At 41.8% G+C, this 27128-nt stretch overlaps 1 protein-coding gene across 1 annotated transcript in view; it reads left to right on the top strand.

The window, feature by feature from the left end:
* The window catches only part of CCDC170 (coiled-coil domain containing 170), a 96724-nt gene extending 70476 nt beyond the window's left edge, over window positions 1-26248 (top strand). The window contains 7 exon segments of the mRNA XM_082475051.1: window positions 519-750; window positions 5692-5865; window positions 8218-8247; window positions 8249-8461; window positions 21291-21395; window positions 21399-21527; window positions 23826-26248. Of these exon segments, the coding sequence (XP_082331177.1) occupies window positions 519-750; window positions 5692-5865; window positions 8218-8247; window positions 8249-8461; window positions 21291-21395; window positions 21399-21527; window positions 23826-24026 (1084 nt within the window). The 3' untranslated portion in view covers window positions 24027-26248.
* Window positions 26249-27128: the final 880 nt, after the last annotated feature.

The following is a 27128-nucleotide window of genomic DNA, read 5'->3' as shown; positions in this document are numbered from 1 at the left end:
GCACAGACGCAGTACCACTGCACTTTAGTGCATGAGTAACCAATATGCAATAGAAAGTTCTAAAAAAAGCTTGAAAAAATATCTTTCTGCACTTGAATTCCTGGTAATGTCTCAAGGTTACCTATCAAGATTACCTCATTGTATAATCTTAATCTGGTATATGTAGTGAAAGAGTTTCTCTGGAAAATGGTTATAAGTTTTCAAAGTACTTTCTGTCTGAATTCTTTTTCCAACTAAGCTTTGAAACTCCTAAATTAATAGTAGTTTTAGGAGTAAGTGTTTTCCGTAAATACTTCTCGAGGAACCTGTTTAAGGAATTATATAAAAATTAAAAATACCAGTAAAATATTTTATTAGCTAACGAATGTAGATTTATTTCAAGCAGAGGCAAATACAGCTATCCATTACCTGTTTTTTTTAAGTTAATTGTTACAAAGAATCTGGAAGCTGGTGTTATAAATAGTTTTGTCCCTTCAGCTAAGCACTAGATTTTAACACTTTGTTGCAACTGAAATAAGGCTTATCCTTGTTCTGTTTCTTTGTTTCCAGATGGTCTCCCAGCTTGAAGCCCAAATATCTGAGCTTGTTGAACAGTTGGGAAATGAGTCTGGGTTTCACCAGAGAGCTCTACAGAGAGCCCAGAAAGCAGAAAACAAGTTGGAGACTCTTCAGGGTCAGCTGACACACCTGGAGGGAGAGCTGGTCTCTGGAGACGTTTTGCGAGACAACTTGAATTTCGAGAAGCAAAAAGTAATAACCTGAGGGCATGTCCATGGGTGGAAACATCTGCTGCAGTATAAAATTTTACCTGCAAATATTTTGAATTTTATAGTACTTTGGTAGATTGGTTAAGTTCTGAGTTCTGAGTAAATTTCAAGGAACAATGGATATTGTTTTGGTGTTCCTATTGTTTGGAGCTTCCTTGATTCAAGTTAATTCAATTAAATTCAACAGGTATTTATTGAACGTCTGTTATATATGAGACTCTGAAGGTTTGGGGGGTAAGGTATAACACGCAGTTCTTGGCCATAAAACCTCATGATTCAATAGAGGAGACAGACATTCAAATAATTTGCCGTACTCTAAGGCTATAAGTGTTATAATAGATGTATTGATCAACAGAGTGCTCTAGGAGTCTGGTGAAGGGAGTGATAAATTCTGGGTGAGGGGAGGATTTTACAGTGGAGGAGATAATCAAGTTCATCTTTGAAGGATAAATAGGATTTTAGTGGAGAGAAAGAGCAGATACCGTAGGGGAAACAGTTTGAACAAAAGCCTGAAAGTTGCAAGTGCATAGTATATTCAGAGAGTGCAGAGTAGCTGTTCCCATGTGGCTGGAACGTGGCATTCTTGGTGAGGCTCTGGCAGGAGAGCAGATTGGAATGGCTTGGGTTATGAAGATTGAGTTCTCTTTATTCTGTAGACTATGACGTGTAATAAGTGACTTTTGAACATCACAGTATTTTAGAAAGATCACATCACTGTGGAGCTGGGATTGCAGTGTGGAGAGACTCAGAAATGATAGTGGTGATAACCCAGCGGGAGACAAGGAAAGTAGAGTGAGAAGAGTTGGGGTCTAAGCTTAAGATTTGACCCTGGGAAGACCATTGGTGACATCTGAGCGGCAGTTTTAGTAGAGCGGTGGAGAATAGGAGGGGTGACTAGTAAGAGAAGGGCTAGAGACTTAGACGGCTACCAAGTCTGGTGACCAAAGAGAAAAGAGGCATGAAGCCAAAGCTGTGAAAAACAGGATCAGAGAAAGGTTTTATCGGACAGAATGGCAAGATACATGTTTGTACCTTGTCACGGGCATCTGTAGGGGAAGGAAAAGAGAGACAAATGGGCTCAAGAGCATAGGTGCAGAGTTTGGCATGAAAAATACTCTTCAGTTGAAAAATCTGTACTCTGGACACTCATTCATTTTCATTCTCTGTACTTAAAAAAGTTGAGGACGCATCATGCCTGTGTTGAGGGTTGGATATGCAAAGATGCCTAAGAGGTGTCTGTGAGAAATCCTAGTGTCGTGGATGAGACGGGCAAATCAGGGCACAATTAGTACAGTTAGTGCTACAATCAAGATAGGTATACAATGCGACAGGAATTCAGATAAAGGAGTAATTACTTCTTCCCTATTTCTGTATGCGAGGAAATGAGCCATATTCACACAAGTGGTCACATGTGAGAGGGGCCTGAAAGAATGAGTAGGAACTTGGCAGGCAGAAGCGGTGGGGAAGGAGTTTGAGGCAGAGGGGACAACGGGAAGGATGGAGAAATGGAGGGTGACAGGGAGCCTGGAAAGTGATGCTTGCTGAGGCAGAGGCGCGAGGCGGCAGGAATAACTGAGGTCGGGCAGGCTGGTTACGTGAGGCTTTATCCTGTGGGTAATGGAAAGCCATAGGAGGGTTCTGACTAAAAGAAAGGTTTTTCCGAAGGCAGAGTGGCTCTGAGAGTCTAGAGGCTAAAGAAAGGAGCCCGTTGGGGGATTCTTAGGATAGTTTTGATCAGAAGATAATAAGGGTTTGGATCAAGTAGGGCTTTTGTGAGTAAGGATGGGGATAGATTTGAAGAATTTGGGAGGGTGAAGGGAATTTCGTGAACAGATGTCTGAAAAAGGTGTGTTGGTTGAAATTTTGAGCTTGAAAGGAAATCCTGAACCTGAGTATAATACATTAAATTGGAAGATATCTGACTGCCGGACATCTACACCTAGATGTTCCACCAACACCTTGCACTAAACATATTCAAAACAAAAATGATTCCCTCTCCTCAAATCTGTCCCTCTCCTGCCTCAGTGATGGTGAGGTGATCTGCCTCAGTCGCCCAAGCCAAAATCCTGAGAGGCACCCGCAATGCTTCCCTCTTTTCAGCCAATTCCTAAGCACTGTAAATTCTATCTCCTCAATAGATCTCAAACATCCCCTCCCCCATCTCTAACTTAGAAGCAGTGCTTTGGTTCGGAGCATGATGATGATTTGCACGGACTGCAGAAAAACCCTTCTAACCCATCTCCCCACTGCTCCCAGGGTGGTCTTAATAAAATGCATGTCTAATCTTATCTTCCTCCATCCTAAAACTGGTCAAGGGCTCTTTATGTTTCTCAGGATCAGGTCCTGATTCTTTCTTCACATGGCTGTGACCTGGCCAGTTTCCAAGTCCAGGCTCTCTCTCACCTGCAGTCTCTCCAGCCAAGGGTGGCAAAGTCAGAAGCCTCCCGAGACCAGCAGGGCACTGCTAGGGTGTGCAGTGAGTGGTCACCGTCCAAAGACATCCACATTCAAATCTGTGATGTGGCCAAAGAAAAGAAGGCCCCCTTGGCAATCCATATTGCACGTCGCTGGTCTCTCTGAGAAAATGTTCTCCTTACCTTCTTCTAGGAATATCTATCCCTTTAAGACTCAGCTCCGATGTCACTTCCTCTGGAAGTCTTTCCTCAGAGGCTTAGTTCTTCACGAAACACGTACGTGGCTCTGTCACGGCACTAATCACCCTTTTTGTATCCATGTTTTAATTCGTCTTTTCCAATCAACTCAGAACTTCTTGAGGCCCGGGGAAATCATTTTTTCTGGATTTTTCCAGGGCTTAGAGCAAGAATCAATAAATATTATTTAAATAATAGAAGAAGCATATCAAAGGCAAGACTTTAGGTAGATCGTTGTCTCTTCGCGCCTTCATTAGGATGACTCATTAATTTTAATTGAGGTTATGCCAAAATAGCTTTCAGTTATGCAATCAAGTTGTGTAAACTGATTTTGCCCGTGGTGAATCTTTCATAGATAACTGCGTATAAAATAGTAATAGTAGCCTTACTGCCTAGTAAGGCTAGTAGGCATGTAAGATTGAAAAGCAAAGGTGTATAGAGATTAAATTTAAATACAGGTAATTGAGGTTTGTACCACATAGAATATATTCATGCTAAACTGTGATTCAAATGAACAACATGTACAGGAATTCTGTCAGCAACCTTAACTTTCTGAGGCTTAGCCAAGATCCTTGAAAAGGCACTTCCTCTGTGGGGTCTTGGCTCAGTCCTGTCTTAATCCCCTTTGGCCTGCTGTAGATCCTTGAATGCTGAGTGGATGGGTCGTATGTAGAAATAGAAAGAGAGGCTTTTATACCTTCGCATGAAAGGTGCCAACTCTATTTTATTTAAAATACAAACAGTAGCAGTTATTTCACTTTCATCTGCATAGATTAGAAATGAAATCGTCCATGAGGGGGGCTGACCCAACATTAAGAAGTGACAAACTGGGGCTTCCCTGGTGGCGCGGTGGTTAAGAATCCACCTGCCAATGCAGGGGACACAGGTTCGAGCCCTGGTTAGGGAAGATCCCACATGCTGCAGAGCAACTAAGCCTGTGTGCCGCAACTACTGAGCCTGTGCTCTAGAGCCCCCGAGCCACAACTACTGAAGCCTGCGAGCCACAACTTCTGAAACCTGCATGTCTAGAGCCCGTGCTCTGCAACAAGAGAAGCCACTGCAATGAGAAGCTCACACGCTGCAACGAAGAGTAACTCCCGCTCGCTGCAACTAAAGAAAACCCACATGCAGAAATGAAGACCCAAGACAGCCAAAAAAAGAAGTGACAAACTGATGATTCAGAGACAAAAACAGCCTGTGGTGGTCCTGTCACACAATACAGCAGCAATGTCTGTAATGGCTGTGACTTGACAGGAGAGATGAAGTTTTATGTATGCTTTTCAACAAAATTGGAAAATATACACTTACAAATAATTTCATTCTGATGACTGAAATATAGATAGTTCTGTGCTTTAAGCTGGCATGCTTTAGTCATCAGGAAATGATACTTATTTAAACATATAATTGCCTAAAAATGCCAGATGGATGAGTTATTGCAATGAGAAGGAAATTTCAAAGATAGAACCCAAATCATGAAATTATGTTATAGAAAGCTCATTGATGGATTTATTTATCTGTCAAGCACTTAGTAAGGATTAATGTCTGGCATGACGAGATCAGCCACAGAAATCAAGTGGAGGAGGATCGTAGGGTAGTTTTGTAACTTTAACCTGTTAAACTATGAACCTTGACTTCCCTGATACAGCTCAATTTTAGAATGTTGTTCCTTTAACTCTGATACATTAGAAACTTTTAAAGACATTTTCTAAAGAATTTTAACTTACAAAACCAAAAATGTTGCCCAAGTTTGTTTATATGGAGAGCTGTGGTTTCAGCGTGATTTGTAGAATCCAAGAAGTGTAAAATGGCAACTGGCTAATTGGTCAATTTCCACCTTGGAGGCCAGGACCCACTTAGGTGGACAAAATTTCCATGGAAGGTATGCGGATGAGTGGATTGCAGGGGCTGGATTAGCCAGTAGATCCCAGGAGCTGGGAGGGTAATGGTAGCAGCAGCATGTACCCAAAGCAGAGAGATGCAGATGCAGTCAGGAACGTGCCACGTTTGTCAGGTGGCAGGGTTCAGAAGAGTGTATAATGTTAGACTGCACATCAAGGCCACTGACCAGGAGAGTCAAGAGAAATTGGACAAGGAACAGAACTGGAGGTGGCAGGGTGGTTCAAGAATTCATCACCAAGCACTGGAGTCGGGCTGGGCTCTGTACTGGGTTTAATGAGAACTACCTGGAAGCTTGGGAGAAAGACAGGGATTCTGTGAGGTCACCTGTGAACTCCACTTTTGTGCCCCATTTTCATTTTTGTTCTTGGGTTTAGTATCTTAAATTTCTGGATCAGCTTTCAGAGAAAATGAAGTTGGATCAGATGGCTGCTGAACTTGGCTTTGACATGCGTCTGGATGTAGTTTTAGCTCGCACGGGGCAGCTGGTCCGCCTCGAGAGCAGTGCAGTCATTGAAAACAAGACGATTGCCTACAGTTTACAGAGAAAGGTAGGGGATATTGCTGGTGTTGAGAGAAGGAAATTCTGAGAAACTTAAATCTTGAAAAATAATTTATTTCCACCATATTTGCCAGTGTGGCTAGGAAACATATACAAATATGTATTTAGAAGCCGAGTCTCTATTTCAGGTCTGAAGGGAAAGTAAGTGTATCATCTAAGGTTATGTTTGACTGTGAGTAGCTTAAACAAGTATAAGTGGTTTTTTTGGTATTTTTTTTCCCCTCACATCCATTTCTGGAGGTAAGCGGCTTAGAGTGAGCTGGCAGCTCTACTCTGTAAAGTTTCCAAGGACCCAGGCTCCTTTCAGCTCAGTAACTGCCCATCCCTAGGGTGGTCCTTATTGTCCTGGTTCACAGTGGTGCCTAGAACCATTATATCTGTGTTCCGGGCAGAAGGCTAAAAAAGAAAGGGATGAAGAAGAGGGATGCAAAAGAACATGCATGAGCTGTCTTTTAAAGGAGGCTCCCAGAGTTTTCTGTGTGAACTTGTGTTTATATCCCACAGCTAGAATGTGTTCTGATGGCTAAACCTAGCTGCAAGGGAGGCTGGGAACTGTAGCCTTTACTCTGGGTAGCCGTTTGTCTAGCTGAAAAAGTCACTATTTCTATGACTATGGGAGAAGAGGAGAGCTGGGCAACATCTAGCAGTCTCACCTTTATATTAGCTCTCTTGCACTAGAAAGTAGAGAGGAGAAGAGTTTACTTTCCACTCACTCAAAGGAAGACTTAGAAAGAGTTTAGACTACATAAATGAATGAATGGATGAAACAGATAAAAACATAATTATTATGTAATTATTGGCATTGGGGAAAGAAAGAGGAAAACACAGATGTGTCCTTAGAATAGTTCTTAGGAGAAAATTCTATGGTAGAATTATCGTGTATAGGCTGCTTAATGAGTCACATCTGGGTTCTCAATTTGGTTCAACCAAGCTGTGTGACATTGGGCAAATTATATACTTCTCTGTCTGTGTTTCCTCGTATTTAAGATGGGGATGATACCTACCTCATGAGGTTGTTAATAAATAGCATTTTTGTACTCTTGGTTCATAGAAGATGCTCTATTCATATTTGACCTCTTTTCCATTTACTGTATCTTAAGGAATATTTTATAAAAGAAAGCAGACAACCCCTAGTACCATCAGAGACATTAAACTGAGCTACAATTCTTTCTGAAGTTCTCAGATAATTGATTTTTCCTCAACATCCAATATTATTCCTTCTTAAGTATTATATAATTATTAAAATGACCAGTGCACAGAACTTATCAAGGTAAATTTGCAGTAGAGTGAAATTTGACATGAAGAAGCTCAGGAAAGGGAGTTTAGTTAGGGAAATACTAAAAGTGCCTTGTTAAAAAAGGATGTGGACATGGTCATTGCTGTCACTGTTAGACAAGATATTTAGGCCCTCATTTCAGTAAGCCCTTCACACCTTCAAACACTTTACTAATGCAGAATATATAATTAGGGAAAATGGGATGGTCTTTAGCTCTAACATTCTATAATTCTACACGATTCCAATTCCCAGTGTTTGTAAGAGGTGAAAGAGGTTCCTGTACTTAATATTCTACTCACTAATTGTGACATGTGAAGCCCAGGAGGATTTTTTTCTCCTCATAGAGTCCATAATCTTTTTCTAAAAACCATTACAATTTCTTTCATCAAGTTTGACCGTCGATGCTAAGTGCTATTTGCAGACCATGTTCAGCCTGGTTTGTGGATGGTATAAGGTCTGGCATATAGTAAAGACACTAATGAAGTAATGCCTTCTTGAAGTCCCTTCTATTTCTAAGATTTTCAATATACCAACAAAGCTTTCCTCAAAATCTCCTTCATATAGCTTACTTTAAAATTATATCAACTCCCATGTTTGGTGCCACTCAACCTGGTTCTAAGTGATTGAAACTAGTCAGACTGGGTCTTCGGTACTAATTTACACTTTATCTTCTTTCAGAAAAGACCGGTACAAGTATAGTTGCCATGGGGTGTTGGAGAGGATTTTGTCTGTCTTATTATGTTCTGCTCTTGATAAGCCCATTTCAGTAGTTTTAAAAGTAATTTTACATTTTTATTATGATGCACATAATGTTGGAGGGAATCAGACATTGAAAGCCTACTCCTTTGTGCATTTTCTGTGGCTCTTTTGTCTCATACTTTGCAGCTACCAAATTAATTCTTGGAAAAATAGGGATAGAAAAATGCAATCAGGGAAATCTGATGGTTTACAAATTAGTCTTATTGAAGTGTAGATAAAGATCAACATTATCTGAGTAATTCATTTATATTTACTGACTATTCAATGATTATTTAAAAAAAAAAATCCCTGTTTGTATCAAACCAGCTAAAGACTCAGAAAGAAAGACTGGAGAGCAAAAGAGCTGCACATGAACCGCCTCCGGCAAAAAATAGCCCAGCTGGAGGAGGAGAAACAGGTGCATTCGGCATCGGCTGCGGAGAGGGACGAGGCCAAGGCCACCATCAGGAAGTTGCAGAAGAAGGTGGAGAGGCTGCAGAAGGAGCTGAGTGTGTGTCGAGAATTGAACACTGAGCTCAAAGCCAAACTGGCCGACACCAGTGAGCTTAAGGCAAGTGCTCAGCTGCATTTCCTTGTCACTGTCTGTGTGTGTTTCCATAAAGGTTTATGCAAAAGCGTGACAGCCTTAGAAGGGACACACCAGAAAAAAAAAAAAGCTGAAAATTTCCTCTGATTTTCTAGAGTGGTGAGAAAAATGCAAATATGCCACAAATCAGCATAGTCGATCAATTTTGTGTCTCTTCAATATTTGAAATGAAGCCATAGTTGCTGGGTGAAAAGTCAGTCAAGAAGGGGTGATGTGATGTACAGAAAATAAAAACATTTCTTCGAAGTGTGGGTGACTATAATGTTAGGGATCGTGTAGGGATTTTTCACATAGGAATTTGCTTAGAGAAAATGAGAAAATGAACAGAAGTGTTCGCTGAGAAGAGGGGGCAACAGGTGTGTGTTGTGCTGTGCGATGTGCCACACCAAGTGGTGAAGAGGGCAGACAGGTTGGGGTGATGTGATTCCTGGATTCGAGGTGTTCGGCTTCTAATGAATACAGAGAAGAACGAAATTAGAACTTGGGATTTAATAAAACTATTTAAATATCACATATGTGTGCCACTGGCAATAACACATAACTTCTAGTACACACGTCACCCCTGGCAGATACCCGTGTCGTGAAAGCGGGCAGCAATGATGTCCTTGCTCTTGGCAGACGTGGGCTCTGAAATGGACTTTTGGAATGTTTCTGAATCTGGAAACAGACCAGTTGGGAAAAGGAATCTGGAATGGAGCCAGCACTTGAATCTGTGTAGCAGGACAATATTTTAGGGCATATTTCCCACTCTATTCTCCCTTCTGACTCATTAGCTTTTTTCCCCCTGAAGCCCTTTTGGCATCAGGAGGAGGCCACTAGATAAAGGCTTATTTCCCTAGAGAAGGGGAGGGCAGACTGCACCCAGGGGAGTGGACGCACTTGAATGTAAAGGAAGGGGGAAACTAGGGAAAGCATCTGATAGGGTGCCTGGGTGGGGAGAAAATATCAGAAGTAAGTATCCTGGACACCCCTCTCACACCTTGAGACTGACCTTTGGGGTGTGTGTCTGGTGGGTCAGGGAGAATCCCTGATGTCAGCGCACAGTTGCTCCCTCCCTGGCTGGCAGGGGCTGCAGGAGGTGCAGGCGCAGGGGGCCTAGATCGCACCCATGCCCCGGAGCCTGAAGTTCCATTTGCGCTCTTGGGCGATACGGAAGGTAGCTAAAGATGCGCTCGGGAGAGCACACTGTGGGAGCAGGTGGTGGTGGCCCGCTCAAGTGAGGGACACAGTGACTCGCCATCAGAGGTTCCCAGGCAGATGCGCTAAGCCATGACCCCGGCTAAGTGTAGTGAGAGTAGCCTTAGGAGGCCTGGGCCAAGACAACCCTGTGAACTAGAAGTGGTGTTGGGGTGAGAGGAGCCCGCACTTCGTGTAGCAGAGAACGGAAGCAGGAAGAGAGCGGAGGCAGGAAGGGAGCGGAGGCAGGAAGGGAGCGGAGGCAGGAAGGGAGCGGAGGCAGGAAGGGAGCGGAGGCAGGAAGAGAGCAGAAGCAGGCCAGCAGCTGGTGGAAACTGAGGGCTGTGTCTGTAGAGTCTCATCCTGTTTCGTCTCGGTGACTTTGGTCTTAGGTCTACATCACATGTCCACCGGATTATTTTAATTATTTACAAGTGGTCTTTCCACTTAACCTTTTCACAAACAAGCCTGATTCTCATAATTAAGTTTTGCTCTTCTGGTGATGTGATTATGCAACGCGTTGTTCTAGTCACAGTGGCAGGCTTAAGACTTTCCAACTCCAGCATCGTTGGTGTAAAGGAACATTTTCAAGTGTGGTGTATACAGAATGCTTCTAGGAGATACAGGATGGGGTATTATATAATGTTCAATCCTGAAGTAAAAAAATGGGTTCCCTTTAGTTTTCCTTTCAATGCTTTGACCATGATGGAGAAAATCTTAGAGGTTATTATGTCCTAGAACACTTGCTGGCCTACGTTTTAAACAAAGAATAAGCCTTATGCTCAGTGCTGAGCACCAGCAATAGTACCTGCTAATACCTTTTTGTTTTATTGTTAATACAGTGTTTGTTTTATTGTTATCTCCCATTTGTGGCACATTCTGTTGAAATCATATAAAATTCCCTTTAAAACAATTAAATTTAAGTTAAAAAGGTGGTTAAGTTAAAAAAGAAAATGGATCATATAGGTGACATGTGGACATGTAAACATTGTGGAGGTAGAATGGGAATAACTGAAATATAGACAGACTGGAGAAGAGAATGAAAATGAGTGATAATTAAATGCAATAAGCAGGTGAATAGAAACTCTGATTGGCTGCTGCTAACACCGTGATAATTTCTGCGAGTTGGAGCAGTGGGAGAAGAAACTGGGCAGAGGACAGGGCCAGATCACACAGGGCCTCGTGTGTCATGCTAGGATGCTTGGACTTTTCATCTGGGTCCTGGGGAGCCACTGGAGAATTTCAAGAAGATGATTGAAATTGTCAGGAAAGAGACTAAAAAGAAACAGAGATATGAGGAGAGTAAAGGGACTCCAGAATAAGGCTGTGATCAACAGCATCAAGTGCAGCAGTAAGATGAAGACTGAATGACTATTTGCTACACTTGGCTTTGGGACATCTAAGGCTTGAGCGTGTATAATAGCAGATCATGGTGGTAGTGAGTGAAGGCTCTGACAAAAAGCCAAGTTTCAGTAGGCTGAGAAATGAAAGAGAAGTAGAAACAAAGACGGCGGCCTAGTCTTCTGGAATACTTGGATGAAAAGGGAACGAGAGACAGGAAAGTAAATAAAATTGGCTTGTGTGTTTAATTTGTTGTTTTATTTTGCATAAAGAGATGCACATACTTCTACAGGTAAGGTATAGAAGAGACTGGATTTGACTGACTCAGCAATCACTCAGGCCCCTAAACATTTAAGTGGAGTGCAAAGTCTGCCTGCCAGTAGAGAATAGAGATCTCTATAACTTACTAATACAGTAAATGCTAACTTCATGAATTTATAAGATTTCAACTACAAAACAGCTTTTTATTGTTTTATTTGAGACATATTAGTATTCAAGACAGACTGATGGTATCAATTCTCCATCTTTGTACATCACCTATGCTTGTCCCTGTGTTAATTTTACTATCCATAAAGCAGTATTTCTGACATTAGCAAAAATGGCCTTCTTGTGTTAGTTTCCTAGGGCTGCTGTAACCAAGTACCACAAATAGAGTGGCTTAATACAACAGAAATTTATTCTCTCACAATTCTGGAGTCCAGAAGTCTGAAATCAAGGTGTTGCTAGGGTTGGTTCTTTTTGGAGCATCTGAGGGGAACCATTCCATGCCTTTCTCCTGGCTTCCGGTTGCTGCCTACAATCCTTGGCATACCGCTGCATAATTCTGATCTCTGTCTCCATTTTGATGTGACCTTCCCTTCTGTATGTCTCTCCTTTTCTGTGTCTTATATGAATACCCATTATTGGATCTGGGGCCCACCCTAATCCAGGATGATCTCACCTTGAGCTTCTTATCTTTTTTTTTTTTTTTAATTTATTTAATTAATTTATTTACTTTTGGCTGCGTTGGGTCTTTGTTGCTGTGTGCGGGCTTTCTCTAGTTGCGGCGAGCGGGAGCTATTCTTGGTTGCGGTGTGCGGGCTTCTCATTGTGGTGGCTTCTCTTGCTGTGGAGTACGGGCTCTAGGCACGCGGGCTTCAGTAGTTGTGGCTCGCGGGCTCAGTAGCTGTGGCTCGCGGGCTCTAGAGCGCAGGCTCAGTAGTTGTGGCTTATGGGCTTAGTTGCTCCGCGGCATGTGGGATCTTCCTGGACCAGGGCTCTAACCCATGTCGCCTGCATTGGCAGGAAGATTCTTAACCACTGCACCACCAGGGAAGCCCCAAGCTTCTTATCTTAATTACGCCTGCAAATTGCAAATAAGACTACATTCTGAGGTTCTGGGTGGACATGTCTTTTGTGGGGTGGGGGGGGGCACTCTTACTAAATTAGGCATTAATTTCACCATTTAGAGAGGGTTGATACAAAGTAATAATTTGGACACATTTCTATGTGTTTTGTTTAAAAAACTGAGATATAATTCACATGCTATAAAATTCACTTTTTTTTTGGCTGTGCTGCGTGGCTTGCAGGATCTCAGTTCCACAACCAGGGATTGAACCCAAGCCATGGCAGTGAAAGCCCGGAATCCTAACCATGAGGCCACCAGGGAACTCCCAAAATTCACTCTTTTAAAGTACAAAATTCAGTAGTTTTTAGTATATTGACAAGGTTGTGCAGCTATCACCACTCCCTAATTCTGGAACATGTCCATCATTCCCTCACCTCCAAAAAAAACCGAAAACAAAAACCCTCCATATTCATCCTTTCCCCAAACTCTGTAAACCAGTAATCTACTTTCTGTTTCTATGGATTTGCCCATTCTGGACACTTCATATAAGTGGAGTCATACAATATGTGGCCTTTTGCCCATGGCTTCTTTCATTTACTATGTTTTCAAGTTTCACCCGTATTGTGATCAGTCCTTCACTCCTGTGTTAGTCAGAGTTCTCCAGAGAAGCAGAACTAATTGGATGCACACACACACACACACACACACACACACACACACACACACACAGATTTATTTTAAGGAATTGACCCACATGAGTATGGAAGCTGGCAAATTCAGAATCTGCAGGATGGGCCAGCAGACTGGAAACCCAGGAAGAGCCAGTGTCGCTGTTCAAGTCCAAAGGCTGCCTGCTGGCAGAGTTGTCTCTTGCTCAGGGGAAGTCAGTCTTCTGTTCTATTCAGGCCTTCAGCTGATCGGATGAAATCTACCCACATTATGGAAGGACAATGTTAATCTTATGCCAAAACACCCTCGGAAAATTCATGATAATGTTTGACCAAGTATCTGAGCATTGTGGCCCAGCCAAATTGATACATAAAGTTAACCATTACAGTTTTTTAATGGTTAAATAATATTCCATTGTATAGATTTACCACATTTTGTTTATTCAGTATTTGATGGACATTTGGATTGTTTCCATTTTTGTTTTGGTCTATGATGAATAAGGCTGTCTTGAACATTTGAGTTCAAGTTTTTGTATGCATTTCTATGACTGTTGCAAAACATGGTTGAAGACCTTGACCCCTAGGTTACCTAAGTCTTCCTCTTTAAGACCCATGTATTAAATTTCCTCCTGAATTCTAAACCAGGAAGAAGCAGACCTTTCCAGATGACCTGTTAAATTTTAATTTGGCAGGCAAACGTAAATATTGTAGAAATGCCTTTTTGAAAGAAAAATATTCTTGCATAGATTTCCCCTCCCTGTGTTGAATCAAAATAATTTTATTATAGTATTGCTTATATATGTACAAACAACACTATATAGAAATTTCTTTTTAAAAAAATATTTATTTATTTATTTGGCTGTGTTGGGTCTTAGTTGCAGCACACGGGATCTTCGTTGTGGTGTGCAGGCTTCTCTCTAGCTGTGGCATGCGGGCTGTAGAGTGCACGAGCTCAGTAGTTCAGCACGTGGGCTCTCTAGTAGGGGCGTGCGTGCTCTAGGGTGCGCAGGCTCAGTCGTTGTGGCCTGCGGGCTTAGTTGCCCTGTGGCATGTGGGATCTTAGTTCCCTGACCAGGAATTGAACCCATGTCCCCTGCATTGGAAGGTGGATTCTTAACCACTGGACCCCCAGGGAAGTCCCTAGAAATTTCTTAATCTCATTACATTTTTACCATTATAAAATCCAAACCAATTTAGAAATAAAAACAAAGTATAAAAATAGAATTTAAAAATTAGCAATATTAATTCAGTATGCTAGACTTTAGTTCCCTAAAATCACCATTAGTAAGAATGTGCAGTACTGACTGCTTGTGGTATGGGCTCCTTTTATTTTGGCACGCCTACCGTTTATGTCATCTAAGGATGGAGTGATTGATTATTCTACCATGTGCTTTATATTGCTGCTGCAGTTAATTTGCTTGTACATACACCATGACATAGTTTGGCCTCCAATTGGCATGAATACATTATTTATGTATTAACTCTACCTTTGCTCTTTCTTCATTAACCTATAGGATAATTAAAGTGATGTTACTAACCGGCAGAAGCATAGCCTTATGCACAAGTGCAAATGCAGGCACTGAAGTCACGTGGCCGAACTCCAGTTCTTTGTGGAACTCATGCAACGCCAGTTGCTTTGTAGCCGGCACGGGTTATGAATAGTTTCAGCTGAGTAGATTGCAACGCACAACAACAGTGGCTTGGTCAGGAAAGATGTTTACGTCTTTCTCACTGCAAAGAAGCATGGACATAGTCATTCCGTGTTTAGTAGGATAGCTTCGTGTTCATCACTGATCCTGGCTTGTTCTCTCTTTCTGCTTCACCATCCAGCAATAACTTTCCTCCTCAGTGCCACCTCTTAGTGCAAGCTAGCTGCTGGGGCTCTGGCCTCATTCCAGGCACCAGGCAGAAGGAAAGGTCAAGGACATCCTGCATGCCACCTTCCAGGAACAATACAACACTTCCTAGTCTTCGTTGGCTGGAACTTAGTCCCTGGGGCTCACTTAGATGAAGTCAGCCTAAGAAATGGGTCTTTATTCTGGGAAGTAATAAAAAAAGGAAGAATAGGTATTTGGTGGTGAGCTTTCAGCCTGTACCATGTGACTCAATCTTAGTAGGGAGCTGTGGCCAAAAATTGGTAGTCAGACAACCAAAAACTAGTGGAAAGCCATGATTGTCTTCCTTGTAGTCTCTCAAGGAAACACCCAAAGAGGATAACATTCTTCAGCCACCAGCAAAGCTCTCTTCTGCTTTCTAACTTTCTTGATAATCTCCCACATAAGATAGCTGCTTCCCATGCTCCTCCCACACTCCAGAACTTTCTCCAATCTAGCCAGTGCAGCCTTTCTTTATATTGTTTTCCCCGAACCTACCATCTTGAACTCAGCTCTGATTATGTAGATCCACTGACCTTGAATTGCCCTGAACTCGCCCCACTTTGAATGTGTACATCACGCAAAGATGTGAGAAAGAACCGCCTAGGTGCTGCGGAGGGGTTTGGGCTGTGCTCGGGTTGCAGAGCGGAGCATCTCCCTTTGATTTCTGCTGTGGTTCCCTCCATTTCCAGTGAAATCTCTGTGGTTCTTTGCGGAGGGGCACAGCATCATTGGGCGACCCTCCCCCTCTGCTGTCCCACCCCCTTTAGAGAGCCCTCTTGCAGTGCCTGGCTCCCGCAGGGTCCTATTTTCAGTGCGATCTCCTAAAAACCCTCCAGGTGGAGAATTTATATCCTCTGGCAGATTCAACAGGTCCGATTTTACGTTTAATCACCTTCTCTTTCAGGGTCTTTGGCCCTTATAACACGAGAGAATTGTTCACCAGATTTGAAATGCCTTCCCTCAAGGAGGCAGATGCCAGATATGGTATTCACCGGAAGTGAAGCAGACTCGGAAGCTGGTCCATCCTCGCTGGGGTCTGGGTGGCACATCAGCCTTGTTTATGACCATCTCTGTCCCACTGGGAAAAAATTGTGGGCACAGTCTCTCACTGAACTCTGGACTGGATCTGATAAGCTCCCTTAGTTGGATTAAGAAACCCATTTGCCTTGGCCCCCTTTCCCCACCCCCCGACCCCCCATCCTCCCAGCAATCTCGTTTGCTGGATTTGACTTAGGAGGCTGAGGCCTACTTCCTACTGCTGGCTCCCAGTTCGGTCCTGGTGGCTTGGCTTGGAGTCCATTACTTTCTCCCTGACAACAAGAATTCAGGCAGCCCTTAAGATTGTGATAAAGTCTCATATTTTTGAGAAATTCTTGGCTATAAATTTTTCTCATTAGGACTTGATTTATGTGCTTCTAACTCTCCAAGCTGTGTTCCATCTCCTTTGGTACATGGCCCACTGTAAATGTTTTTCTAATCTGAGTAGAAAGGCTGAATGTATCTCCTCTTCTGTTAATACAAGGTTTTTAATGCAACATAGCAATCCCAGGAACTTCTTGCTTTGCCCCATGTTTTCTCTGAAGCACTGAGATAGTTGGCATGTGAAGGGAATCTTTATGGTTTTTTTTTTTTTAATTATTTATTTATTTATTTTTGGCTGTGTTGGGTCTTTGTTTATGTGCTAGGGCTTTTCTCTAGTTGCAGCAAGCGGGGGCCACTCTTCATAGCGGTGCGCGGGCCTCTCACTATCGCGGCCTTTCTTGTTGCGGAGCACAGGCTCCAGACGCGCCGGCTCAGTAGTTGTGGCTCACGGGCCCAGTTGCTCCGCGGCATGTGGGATCTTCCCAGACCAGGGCTCGAACCCGTGTCCCCTGCATTGGCAGGCATATTCTCAACCACTGCGCCACCAGGGAAGCCCGGAATCTTTATGTTTTAAAGGGAGATAACCTTGTTTTAAAATTGATATTGATTTCGCCCATCTAATGTCCCCTATTTGTAAAATATTTGAAAATCTACACAATATATTATTTAGAGTACTTGTTCATATAATTTATAAATAAATGTACATATATATTCAGAATTTTTTACTGATAGGATGCATTATACGTGTATCAATCACTCATGGGAAAGCTCCCTTCTCAATTTTTTATTTTGAAAAATTTCAAATCTATAGAATAGTTTCAAGAATAGCATAACAGACATTCTTTTACTTTTCATGTAGATTGTTAACATTTTACTGATTGTTATATTTTGCTTAATGAGAGAGACAGAGAGAGACAGAGAGATACAGAGAGACAGAGAGAGGAACCATTTGAGAGTAAGTTGCAGACATCATGACACTTCATCCCTAAATACTTACCAGGTATATCTTAAGAACAAGAGAATTCTTCTGTGTGACCACAGTGCAGTCGTTACACTCAGGAATCTACACTGAGATAATATTCTAATATACTCGTACTAATATACAGTCCACGTTCAAATATGGGTTTTGATAACTTGGAATCCATGAATGATCTCCAAGGTCGGCCCCTGTAGACCTGCACTTCGTGGGCACCATTTCCTTGTCTCAGGTGCTTGCCCTACTGGTGCTGGTTCATTTACTAAAAAGCTGACTCAGAATCCCTTCCCCCAGCTGTTGCTGGCATTTTATTTCCTGCATATTTCCCAAGCTACAGCAGTTGTTCTTACACCTTCTGGATTGCAAGCAGCTGTCAGTTTCCCAAGAGATTTCCTCTCTCCTGCATGGAGCCAGTTCAAAAGTTTTGAACTTGTCCAAGAGTGTCTGCCATTGACTTCCTCTCTGCCTGGAAAGGAATTTAATTTCTTAAGAATCTGTGTGTGTGATAGTAGGTAAAAACAAGTTTCCAGTTTAGGTATTTGACTTAAGCTTTCTCAGTTTAGTGACATTACCCAGACAGTATAAATCTGATTTTCCATCTGGACATCCATATCCCAAACAGGCACCTTTCCTCCATATCATGTCATAATTCCAATCTTAGAATAGCTTCTACCATTCCTCTGACTTTCCAGAAGTGTTGGAGGACCCTTCAGAGTTTAGGTCAGGTCAGCTTGTGCTCCTTACGCCATAATTCTGGAACTCAGTCTCCATGAAGATGAGCTCTAACCCCGAGACTCGGTCAAGATTTTAATCTCTGACAGTAGCCTCCAAATGTAGTCTGGGTAAACTGCAACAATCTCAGAATCCTTCATCAATAAATAATCAGCAGTCCAGCAACTAAATGATAATGTTGCTTTATTATTGTTACTCAAAAAAAAAGGAAAAAAGAAAAACAAAGGAGGATTTCATTCATCAAGAGTAGCAGTATTTTAAAGCCTCTTTTCCATTGTTTTCTCTCTCTCTTGTTTCCTTGCTGCATGACACCTATATCTCCTCACAAGTCCCTCTTCCATCATCCCAAGTTTCTTCCAGAAACACTTCCTGCAGCCTAGTTAACAGAGACTCTTTCTTCCCACTCCTCTCTCAGCTTTTTATCGGGTAGATCAATTTAGTCTCTCAGGCTTTCTTCTTCCCCAACACTCTCCCCATTACTCAGATTTGCCCTGGGAACAACAGGATGGGAGTAGATGCAGCAAGAAAGCATCTTTCCTTCTTAGGAAAGAAGGGATAAAATGAAAGGGGAAGGGAGAAATCAGCAAACACTCATTATTTGGTATCTTTTTATTACTTTCAGATGTAACTTTTAAATGATTTTCAACAAAATTAAAACACAAATTTATGCTTTTTCTTTGAGAGTATGCCTGTAGGCCTTGTCTGAACTGTTAGGAGGCTCAGAACTAAATTCAGAGCTCTGCTGGTATTTGCGCTTTGTCCATCCCACGTGTACTTCTTCATTTCAAAGTAATTTCTTTTGATGCATTTAAAGGCTTCTTTGTAAATGTACTTTCCAATAACAGCTTTATCAAGATATAAGTCACATATCATAAAACTTACCCTTTTAAAAGTGTACAATTCAGTAGTTTTTAGTATATTCACAGAGTTTTATAAACATCACTGCTATCTAATTTCAGAACATTTTCATTACCTGAAAAAGAAATGGGGAACAGTTACTCCTCATTTTCTACTCCCACCAGCCCCTGGCCTTTTCTGGATCTCTCATATAAATGGAATCATATAATAAGTGGTCTTTTGTGACTGCGTTACTTCCCCTAACGCAATGTTTTCAAGGTTCATCCATGTTGTAACATGTATCAGTACTACGTTCCTTTTTATTGCTGAGTCATACTCTACTGCATGGATATAGTACAGCTTTTTAATCTACTCGTCCATTGATGGATATTTAGGCTGTTTTCACTTTTTGGTGATTATGAATAGTGCTGCTACGAACATGCTTGTGAAGGTTTTGTGTGGACGTAAGTTTTTAGTTCTCTTGGATATATGCACCTTGGAGTGGAATTGCTGGGTCATAAGTCAACTCTATGTTTACAATTTGAAAACTGGCCAACTGTTATTCACAGCAGTTACACCATTTTGCATTCTCGCCAGCAGTATAGGAGGGTTCCAATTTCCCCACTTCTTCACCAACACTTGTTACTGCCTATCTTTTTGGTTATGGTCATCCAGTGGATAAGTGGAAACTCATTCATATTTATTTTGAATGGTCAGTTAAAAAATTTTGTGTCTAATTATGCAAAACTACCTCAAATTCTTTTTTTAAAAAACTGTGGTAAAATATACAGAACATAAAATTTTACCATTTTTAACCATTTTTACATGTACAATTCAGTGACATTAAGTACATTCACACAGGTGTGCAACCATCACCGCTATCCATTTCCAGAACTTTGTCATCATCTTAAACTGAAACTCTGTGCCCATTAAACAAGAGCTCCCCATTCCCTCAGCTCCTGGTAACTTCTCTTTTTTTTTTTTTTTAATTTTATTTTTATTATTTATTTATTTATTTATGGCTGTGTTGGATCTTCGTTTCTGTGCGAGGGCTTTCTCTAGTTGTGGCAAGCGGGGGCCACTCTTCATCGCGGTGCGCGGGCCTCTCACTATCATGGCCTCTCTTGTTGCGGAGCACAGGCTCCAGATGCGCAGGCTCAGTAATTGTGGCTCACAGGCCTAGTTGTTCCGCAGCATGTGGGATCTTCCCAGACCAGGGCTCAAACCCATGTCCCCTGCACTGGCAGGCAGATTCTCAACCACTGCGCCACCAGGGAAGCCCGCTCCTGGTAACTTCTATTCCACATTCTAGCTCTATGAATTAGCCTATGCCAGGTAACTCACAGAAGTGGAATTATACAATATTTGTCTTTTTGTGTCTGGCTTATTTCACTTATACTGATGTCTTCACAGTTCATCCATGCTCTAGTATGTATCAGAGCTTCATTCCTTTGACTTAAATTCTTTTTGTCGGCAGATCTGGTATAATTTTAAATACTAAACTAATAAAGAAAATGTGCCTCATACTTGAGGATGCTCTGTTTTGGCTTTAAGATCCTGGGATAGCTTCTGAGAGAGAGGTACCACCCTTCCCTCCTGCCTGCAGTGGATGCTGTGGTTACCTCCCAGTTCCCATACTCATTGGTAAAGTCAGAAGACATTTTTCCAGAAAAACTGCTAATTTCCCTCACAGCACTGATGACTTGCCAAGGAGATTTTAAGTGGGGCTTCCTTGTGGTAAATCACCAAAAGGGGAGACATTTTGCTTTTTCTAATGTTTTTATACCAGGGATGACCCTTTGGCAGGGGTAAAAAGTGCAAGTTGCTTTACCTGTGGAGCTCGGTAGAGTCTATGTGTGAGTACCACAGACTTTGTTTTAATATTTAACCCCTGAATCATGCTGTCTACCATTTCATCTCATCAATCTTCCACATAATGATACTCTAATATTTGCTCATAAATTATAACTGCTTTAAGACATGTTCCTCCAGGCTATATGCTTAGCAGAGTCTGTATAACTGGGTTGGATTCCATTCTTTATTCATGAAAAGAGTTGTTAAATGAATTTCATTGACTTAAAAAAAATTTTATTATTTATTTTATTATTTTTGGCTGTGTTGGGTCTTCGTTGCTGCACGCGGGCTTTCTCTAGTTGCGGCGAGCGGGGGCCACTCTTCTCTGCAGCGCGTGGGCGGGCCTCTCACTGCGGTGGCCTCTCTTGTTGCAGAGCACGGGCTCTAGGTGTGCAGGCTTGAGTAGTTGTGGCTCGAGGGCTCTAGAGTGCAGGCTCAGTAGCTGTGGCACACGAGCCCAGTTGCTCTGCGGCATGTGGAATCTTCCCGGATCAGGGATCTAACCCGTGTCCCCTACGTTGGCAGGCGGACTCGCAGCCACTGTGCCACCAGGAAGTCCCCACTGACTTCTGATTTGTCTTGTTTATACAGTTTTCCTAAATAAATGCAGAAGAAATTATCAGCATTCTCTTTGACTGCTTAGAATAAAACTTTGGAACAGACCAAAGCCATTGAAGACCTAAATAAATCCAGAGACAAACTGGAAAAGATGAAGGAGAAAGCTGAGAAAAAGCTACTGTCTGTCAAATAAGAATTGGAGACTACAGAGCATGGGGCTAAGGAGAGTAAAGAGAGGGCCAGGAACATGCTAGAAGGGGTAACCAGTGAAATGAAGACATTAAAACAATCTCTGGAAGAAGTAGAAAAGAGAGAAAAGCAGGTGGGTAGAAATCTGGCAGTGAAACCTTCTTATTTAGGAAAGATGGGGCAATTCAAAAGCTTGATAATTATTCATACATTTCTTCATAACCAATTTATCAAGCTTTCTATATCATTCCAATGTATCTGTCTGTCTTCTACCGTCTTTTTGGCATTAAAAGTACCATTGTGATTTACTCCACTAAGAAAAACAATTCACATTTTCATGGCACGAACTGTAGCAAAGAAAAAGACATTCTTATCAAAGCCATGGAAAGCCTGTGAAAAGCCAGGTTCTGGTTGTGAAGAGGTTTTTATTATATTTGCTGATTGCCTCTGAAGTTTGCGTTATCCCAGATCTTCTAACGTTATCCAGGGCCGCAGCCTCAGGAGGGAAATTTTATCTCCAGCAGAGATCAATTGCAGGAAACAATCCCAATTCTCAAACAGTGGCACCCAGACCTGATGGCCGACCAAGCCCAGATGTAAACCATAAAACAGAACTCATGCGCCCGCTGGTTGCAAGGAGGAGTTTTATCTGGTGAGCCCATCAGGAGGTCAGGCATAAAAAAACATGTCCTGGGCAGCCTGACCCCTGCTTTTGGCTTTTATCTCAGTCTCTTTCTGCAGCTCAGAAGGGCACAGAGTAGACTCTGATCCGAGGATATTTTTTCTCTTTGGCTGCCTCTGCTTTGGCTCATGTGTCAGGCCGAGTTGAGGAAGGCCAAACTCTAAGAGTGAGTGGTCTCAGAGGAAACCTCTCATCAGTTAAGAGCATTGGCCGTATTCAAAAGGGTGGAAAAGTTTGGGGAAAACTTTTTCATCAGGGAGACTAGGCTGGAAAGAGTGTTCTGTTTCCCGAGTTGGATTCAGCATAGGAAGGATGCTGGTATGTGAATGAGCACACGGTGAGGATGTTTGGAAGGCACTTCTCCCGGAGGAAACATCTGCCTTCGGATTGGATCACACCTTTTGTAAAATGGAAGGTACTTCTGGAGAGGGGTTGTCCGGCCACCTCTAGCTGATCTGCTTCTGCTTTCGCCTAGAATCACAGCAACCAGTCAATGAGAATTTGAAGGGGTATAAGGCACATTTTGTCCATTTTCTCTAGCTCCACAACTCTCATTTTTCCTTTTGTGATGGACAAATAATTGTCCCAGAGAGTCCAGTGTTGTGGGTTGTGAGGTGGCAATCTGTGTGATGTGATTTGATCAACACTTAGAAGTCCTCCGTTTTCGTCAGCTCATACTTTTTTTTTTTGCCATTTGTTCTTCCTTTCGGTTTTTTTTGTTGTTGTTGTTGTTATTTTTAAATTTTTTTTATTTATTTATTTTAAACATCTTTATTGGAGTATAATTGCTTTACAATGGTGTGTTAGTTTCTGCTTTATAACCAAGTGAATCAGCTATACATATACATATATCACCATATCCCCTCCCTCTTGTGTCTCCCTCCCACCCTCTCTGTCCCACCCCTCTAGGTGGTCACAAAGCACCGAGCTGATCTCCCTGTGCTATGCGGCTGCTTCCCACTAGCTATCTATTTTACGTTTGGTAGTGTATATATGTCCATGCCACTCTCTCACCCTGTCACATCTTCCTTTCGTTTAAGAGGTTCATTGCCCAGTTAACAGCCCAGTGCATAAATGCTTATAACACAAGAGGCACAACCACACCAACAACTGTAGAGCATTTCCTAGCAGGCAGAGCACATACACAGTCATCGTTTCATTTGATCCAAATTTCAGAACAGCCCTGGGAAAAAGGTGTGGTTAGTCATTCACCCTGGAAGTGGGAAAATGAAATCTTACCAAGGCCAGAATCTCATTCATAGTTGCTGAACTGGGCTTCTTGATTTGGTAGCCGATACCATATTAATTGGCTCATCAGAAAAGTGGTTATGAAATTGCTGAAGGTTGGTGTCTGAAAGGACTTTAGAGGTAATTTAGCAGGCTAGCCTTCTTCTTCTCCTCCTTCTTCTTCCTCTTCTTCTCCTTCTTCTTCCTCTTCTCCTTCTCCTCCTCCCCCTCCCCTCCCCCTCCCCCATCCTCCTCCTTCTTCCTCTTCTTCTTCTTCTTTTCCTTCTTCTTCTTCTTCTCCTCCTCCTCCTCCTCCTTCTTCTTCTTCTTCCTCTTCCTCTTCCTCTTCTCCTTCTCCTCCTTTTTCCATAAATGAGAGAATTAATCAGAGAGTAATGAGAGTAAGTAATTTGCCTAGCTCATGCAAACCTGGGTTTTCCACAGATGTTTGGGTTGCATTTGGTCTAGCAGTGTCGATACATTTTGTTCTCTCAATCATTGTGGTTCTGTTTGACATTGCAGCTGGTGGACTTCAGGGAGGTGGTTTCTCAGATGCTGGACTTGAACATGACCAGTCTCACTCTTCCTGACTATGAAATCTTCAAATGTCTTGAAAGACTGATCCATTCACACCAGCATCACTTTGTCACCTGTGCCTGCCTCAAAGATGTGACCACAAGGCAAGATGGACACCCACAGGGCCACTTACAACTTCTTCATTGAACACTATATCTCTTGAGGGAGGGGGAGATGAGAGATAGGACAGAGTTCTCAATTTCACAAATTCCCCAAACCTTTGAAGTTTGATCAGTGTGTGAATATCGTATACTCTGATGATAGAGCAAGAATCGATCATGGGCAAAAAAGGATCTCAAAGGTGCCAGCCTTAGGTAGATGTTTGGCACTAAAAACATCTATTATTTTATTTGCTAGCACTTTGGGACCCAGATGAATTTCACTAGATTGTGTATCTAGAATGCGAAATGACGGTAGGGAATTAACAATTATGGGGTTTCTATTGTGAGTCAGGAGTTCTACTACCCAGTTTAATTCTCATAATAATAATGTGGAGAAACTTTACTGTTTTTACTTTACAGCCTCTCTGGGGCTTGAGAGGTGATCTTGGTTACCTACCTATGATTGCAGTTAGTTAGTGACAGAACCAGAATGAACACCAGGTCGGCTCAGTAGCAAAGACTGCACCTTCTCTGTTGTTTCACAGTCCTACTGTTTCTCCTGAATTCCTGCGATTCTGGTGGAAATTGCCTTCATCACAAAGCAAGGAAAACATCTGTACAATCAAGGATTGAAGTCCAAAAGTGACTGAGATTTATGAGTGTAACCCACATGATTTCTTTAAAAAGCCATACACCTAGTTATGTGGAAGAAACATACATAGATCTGAGGTCCTGTAAAATGGTCCTCTTTTAAATAAGTGTTGCTACCAGATCGTATTTGGTGGTAATCGTTAATGTTTGAACAGAGCCGAGCTCAGTACTTTAAAAATGAAAGCTTTAACATGCAGTACTGGTAAGATGAAGAAATCGTACACAGTTTATTCACCAATATATCAAATATCCCGACAGCAGGGATACTTTTTCAGGATCGAGATTTTATAGTGAATTTCTATCATTTTCTGTCTTCCTTTTAAATTTCTACTTCACAAATATTTTTCAGGAAACCATATTCTTAACTTCCCAAGAAAAACCTGTTTCTCTTTTGGGTGATTGTCTTATTTCTATTGATGCCATAAGAAAAAAATTTTATAGTCCCTTAAAAGAGCATTAGTGTCTAATTAAAGGAGAAGGAAAAAATAGATTACACCCAAGCATTAAGAGAAAATGAAAACTCTAGAAGAAAGGAGGTGAGTTTGACACAGTTTGGATGACAGCTGACGTTAGAGGGAGAGTGACCAAGGGTCTCCGCTGGGGGATGGGTCGTCTCTGCCTGGCTTTCTCTGTCGTGTGCATTTTGCTACTGCACAGCCCTGACTTAGGACATGAACGAGGTCTGCAACAGTAGGGGAGGTAGCCACGTATTCTCCCAAGGGAAGGTCTGTGGTCTCTGAAGATCCCTCCACATGCTCCAAAGATGCAGTGGCTGCTGCTCCGGACCCACATTCACCTGGAGTGGAGAAGGCGACTTCGCTCTTTGGGTCTCGGGGGGATAGAACTGCTGAGTGACTCTGCTCCGTCCAGGCCACAGAAAACCGTCGTTGATGGGGTCGGGGTGGGCGGGCGGGCCCAGGGGTGGGGGAGATTGTTTTTGTGCATTCTCTCTGTTTTCATTTTCCAAATACAGTCTTTGATGAACTTCATTTATTTTCTTTGTAAATTTATTTTTGACACTCTTCAAAGATGCTTTTTAACATCACTTTAAAAACATACACTGTCATAATATTATTTTTCCATTTTGACTTATCATTAATTGTATTTCCAGATTCATATAAGAGATTAAAAATGGTCCATACTAAAAATGGTTAGTCCTGTACTTTCTCCTTACTACACAAAATTACATTCCATTTATCTAAATATGCATTTATATAATATTTCCAAAATATAACTCAAGCATAGATACAATCATCTTTAATACGTATAGAAATATTTAAAGTGTTTGAATATAATCCTTAGGAATTTCTGGTGGAAAGACTATATGGGATAAGAAAAATAAATTCTGTCTATGTATATATGTCCATATGTGCATTAACTATTTGTCATTTGGACAAATTGAGAATCCTTTAATAAAGCCGTTTCCCTTCTTGTTGAAGTGCCAGTTGGTTGTCGGCTTTCCCTCTGTGGCCTTCATTCCAGAGGTGGCAGGCCAGCTTCACATTTTTGTGTTAGATTTTGTTCTTCTATAATATCCATGTATATTTCATGTTGTCCAATAAAATGCATTAGTGTGATGTGATTTTCTAAATAGAGTTTTAAAATATTTAACATTAACTCTTCTACCAAATCACTTGAGTAATAATTGCTGCTGAGGTTGTTATTCTGATCATTGTCTGAGACATTTGAATGTATGTGTAGAATATCTCAATTAGGAAAAAAATTTTAACTTCATCCGTCTAAATTTCCAGTTTTACTTTACCTTATAGATGAACAGCGAGTGATTCAAGGTCAAGGGGTTGTGGGCTGAAAGTTGTTAAAGAATGTCTTTATTATTGATATTGTAACAATTAGGACTTAGAAAATGAAGTCTAATTTTCACTGGGGAAGCATTTCACAATTACCTTTGACTGGGAGGGCTCTGCCCACTTTACACAGTAGCGATCTTACCCACTTTATTGCACACCCCACTTAGCTTCTTCTCAGCAAGTGGGGTCTGTAAGCTTCTCTTTCCCCTCTGCAGCTTCCATGCTGCTATTCCTTCACCTTTGTGTAAGAACCATCATTCTTTCGAGGCTCTCGCTAACTAATATATAACTTTCTTCCGGTCCTTACTGCAGTTAATTCACTAACATCCTGTCTATGTAAGACCATTGAAATGGTCCATAGGTGTCTTCTCCACTCTCGTCAAGTACTGCCTTCATCTTAGGTGACTTTCATGCCTATAAGGCAAACCCATGCAACATTTTATCTTTAGTTTCTTGTTCTTTCAGCTCTCATACCTTTGCCTCCTTTTGTTTCAGCCACTTAACTCCTAGACTGTAGTTTCTAGTAATCCAATGTAGGCTACCTTAAGCAAAGAGATTTTGGGATGCTCAGTTGAAAGATTCAGGGGTAGACTAACTTCAGCGTGGCTAGATCCAGGGATTCAACGTTGTTTTCTGGATCTTTTTTGCTTTTATTCATCTTTGTCTCTGCTTGATTTGCTGGTCTTTGT

This window comes from Balaenoptera physalus (genome assembly GCF_965194825.1).
Source record: "Balaenoptera physalus genome assembly, chromosome: 9".
Taxonomy (NCBI): Eukaryota; Metazoa; Chordata; class Mammalia; order Artiodactyla; family Balaenopteridae; genus Balaenoptera; species Balaenoptera physalus.
The sequence above is the reverse complement of the archived record's forward strand: the minus strand, read 5'-3'. Positions and strand labels throughout refer to the sequence as shown.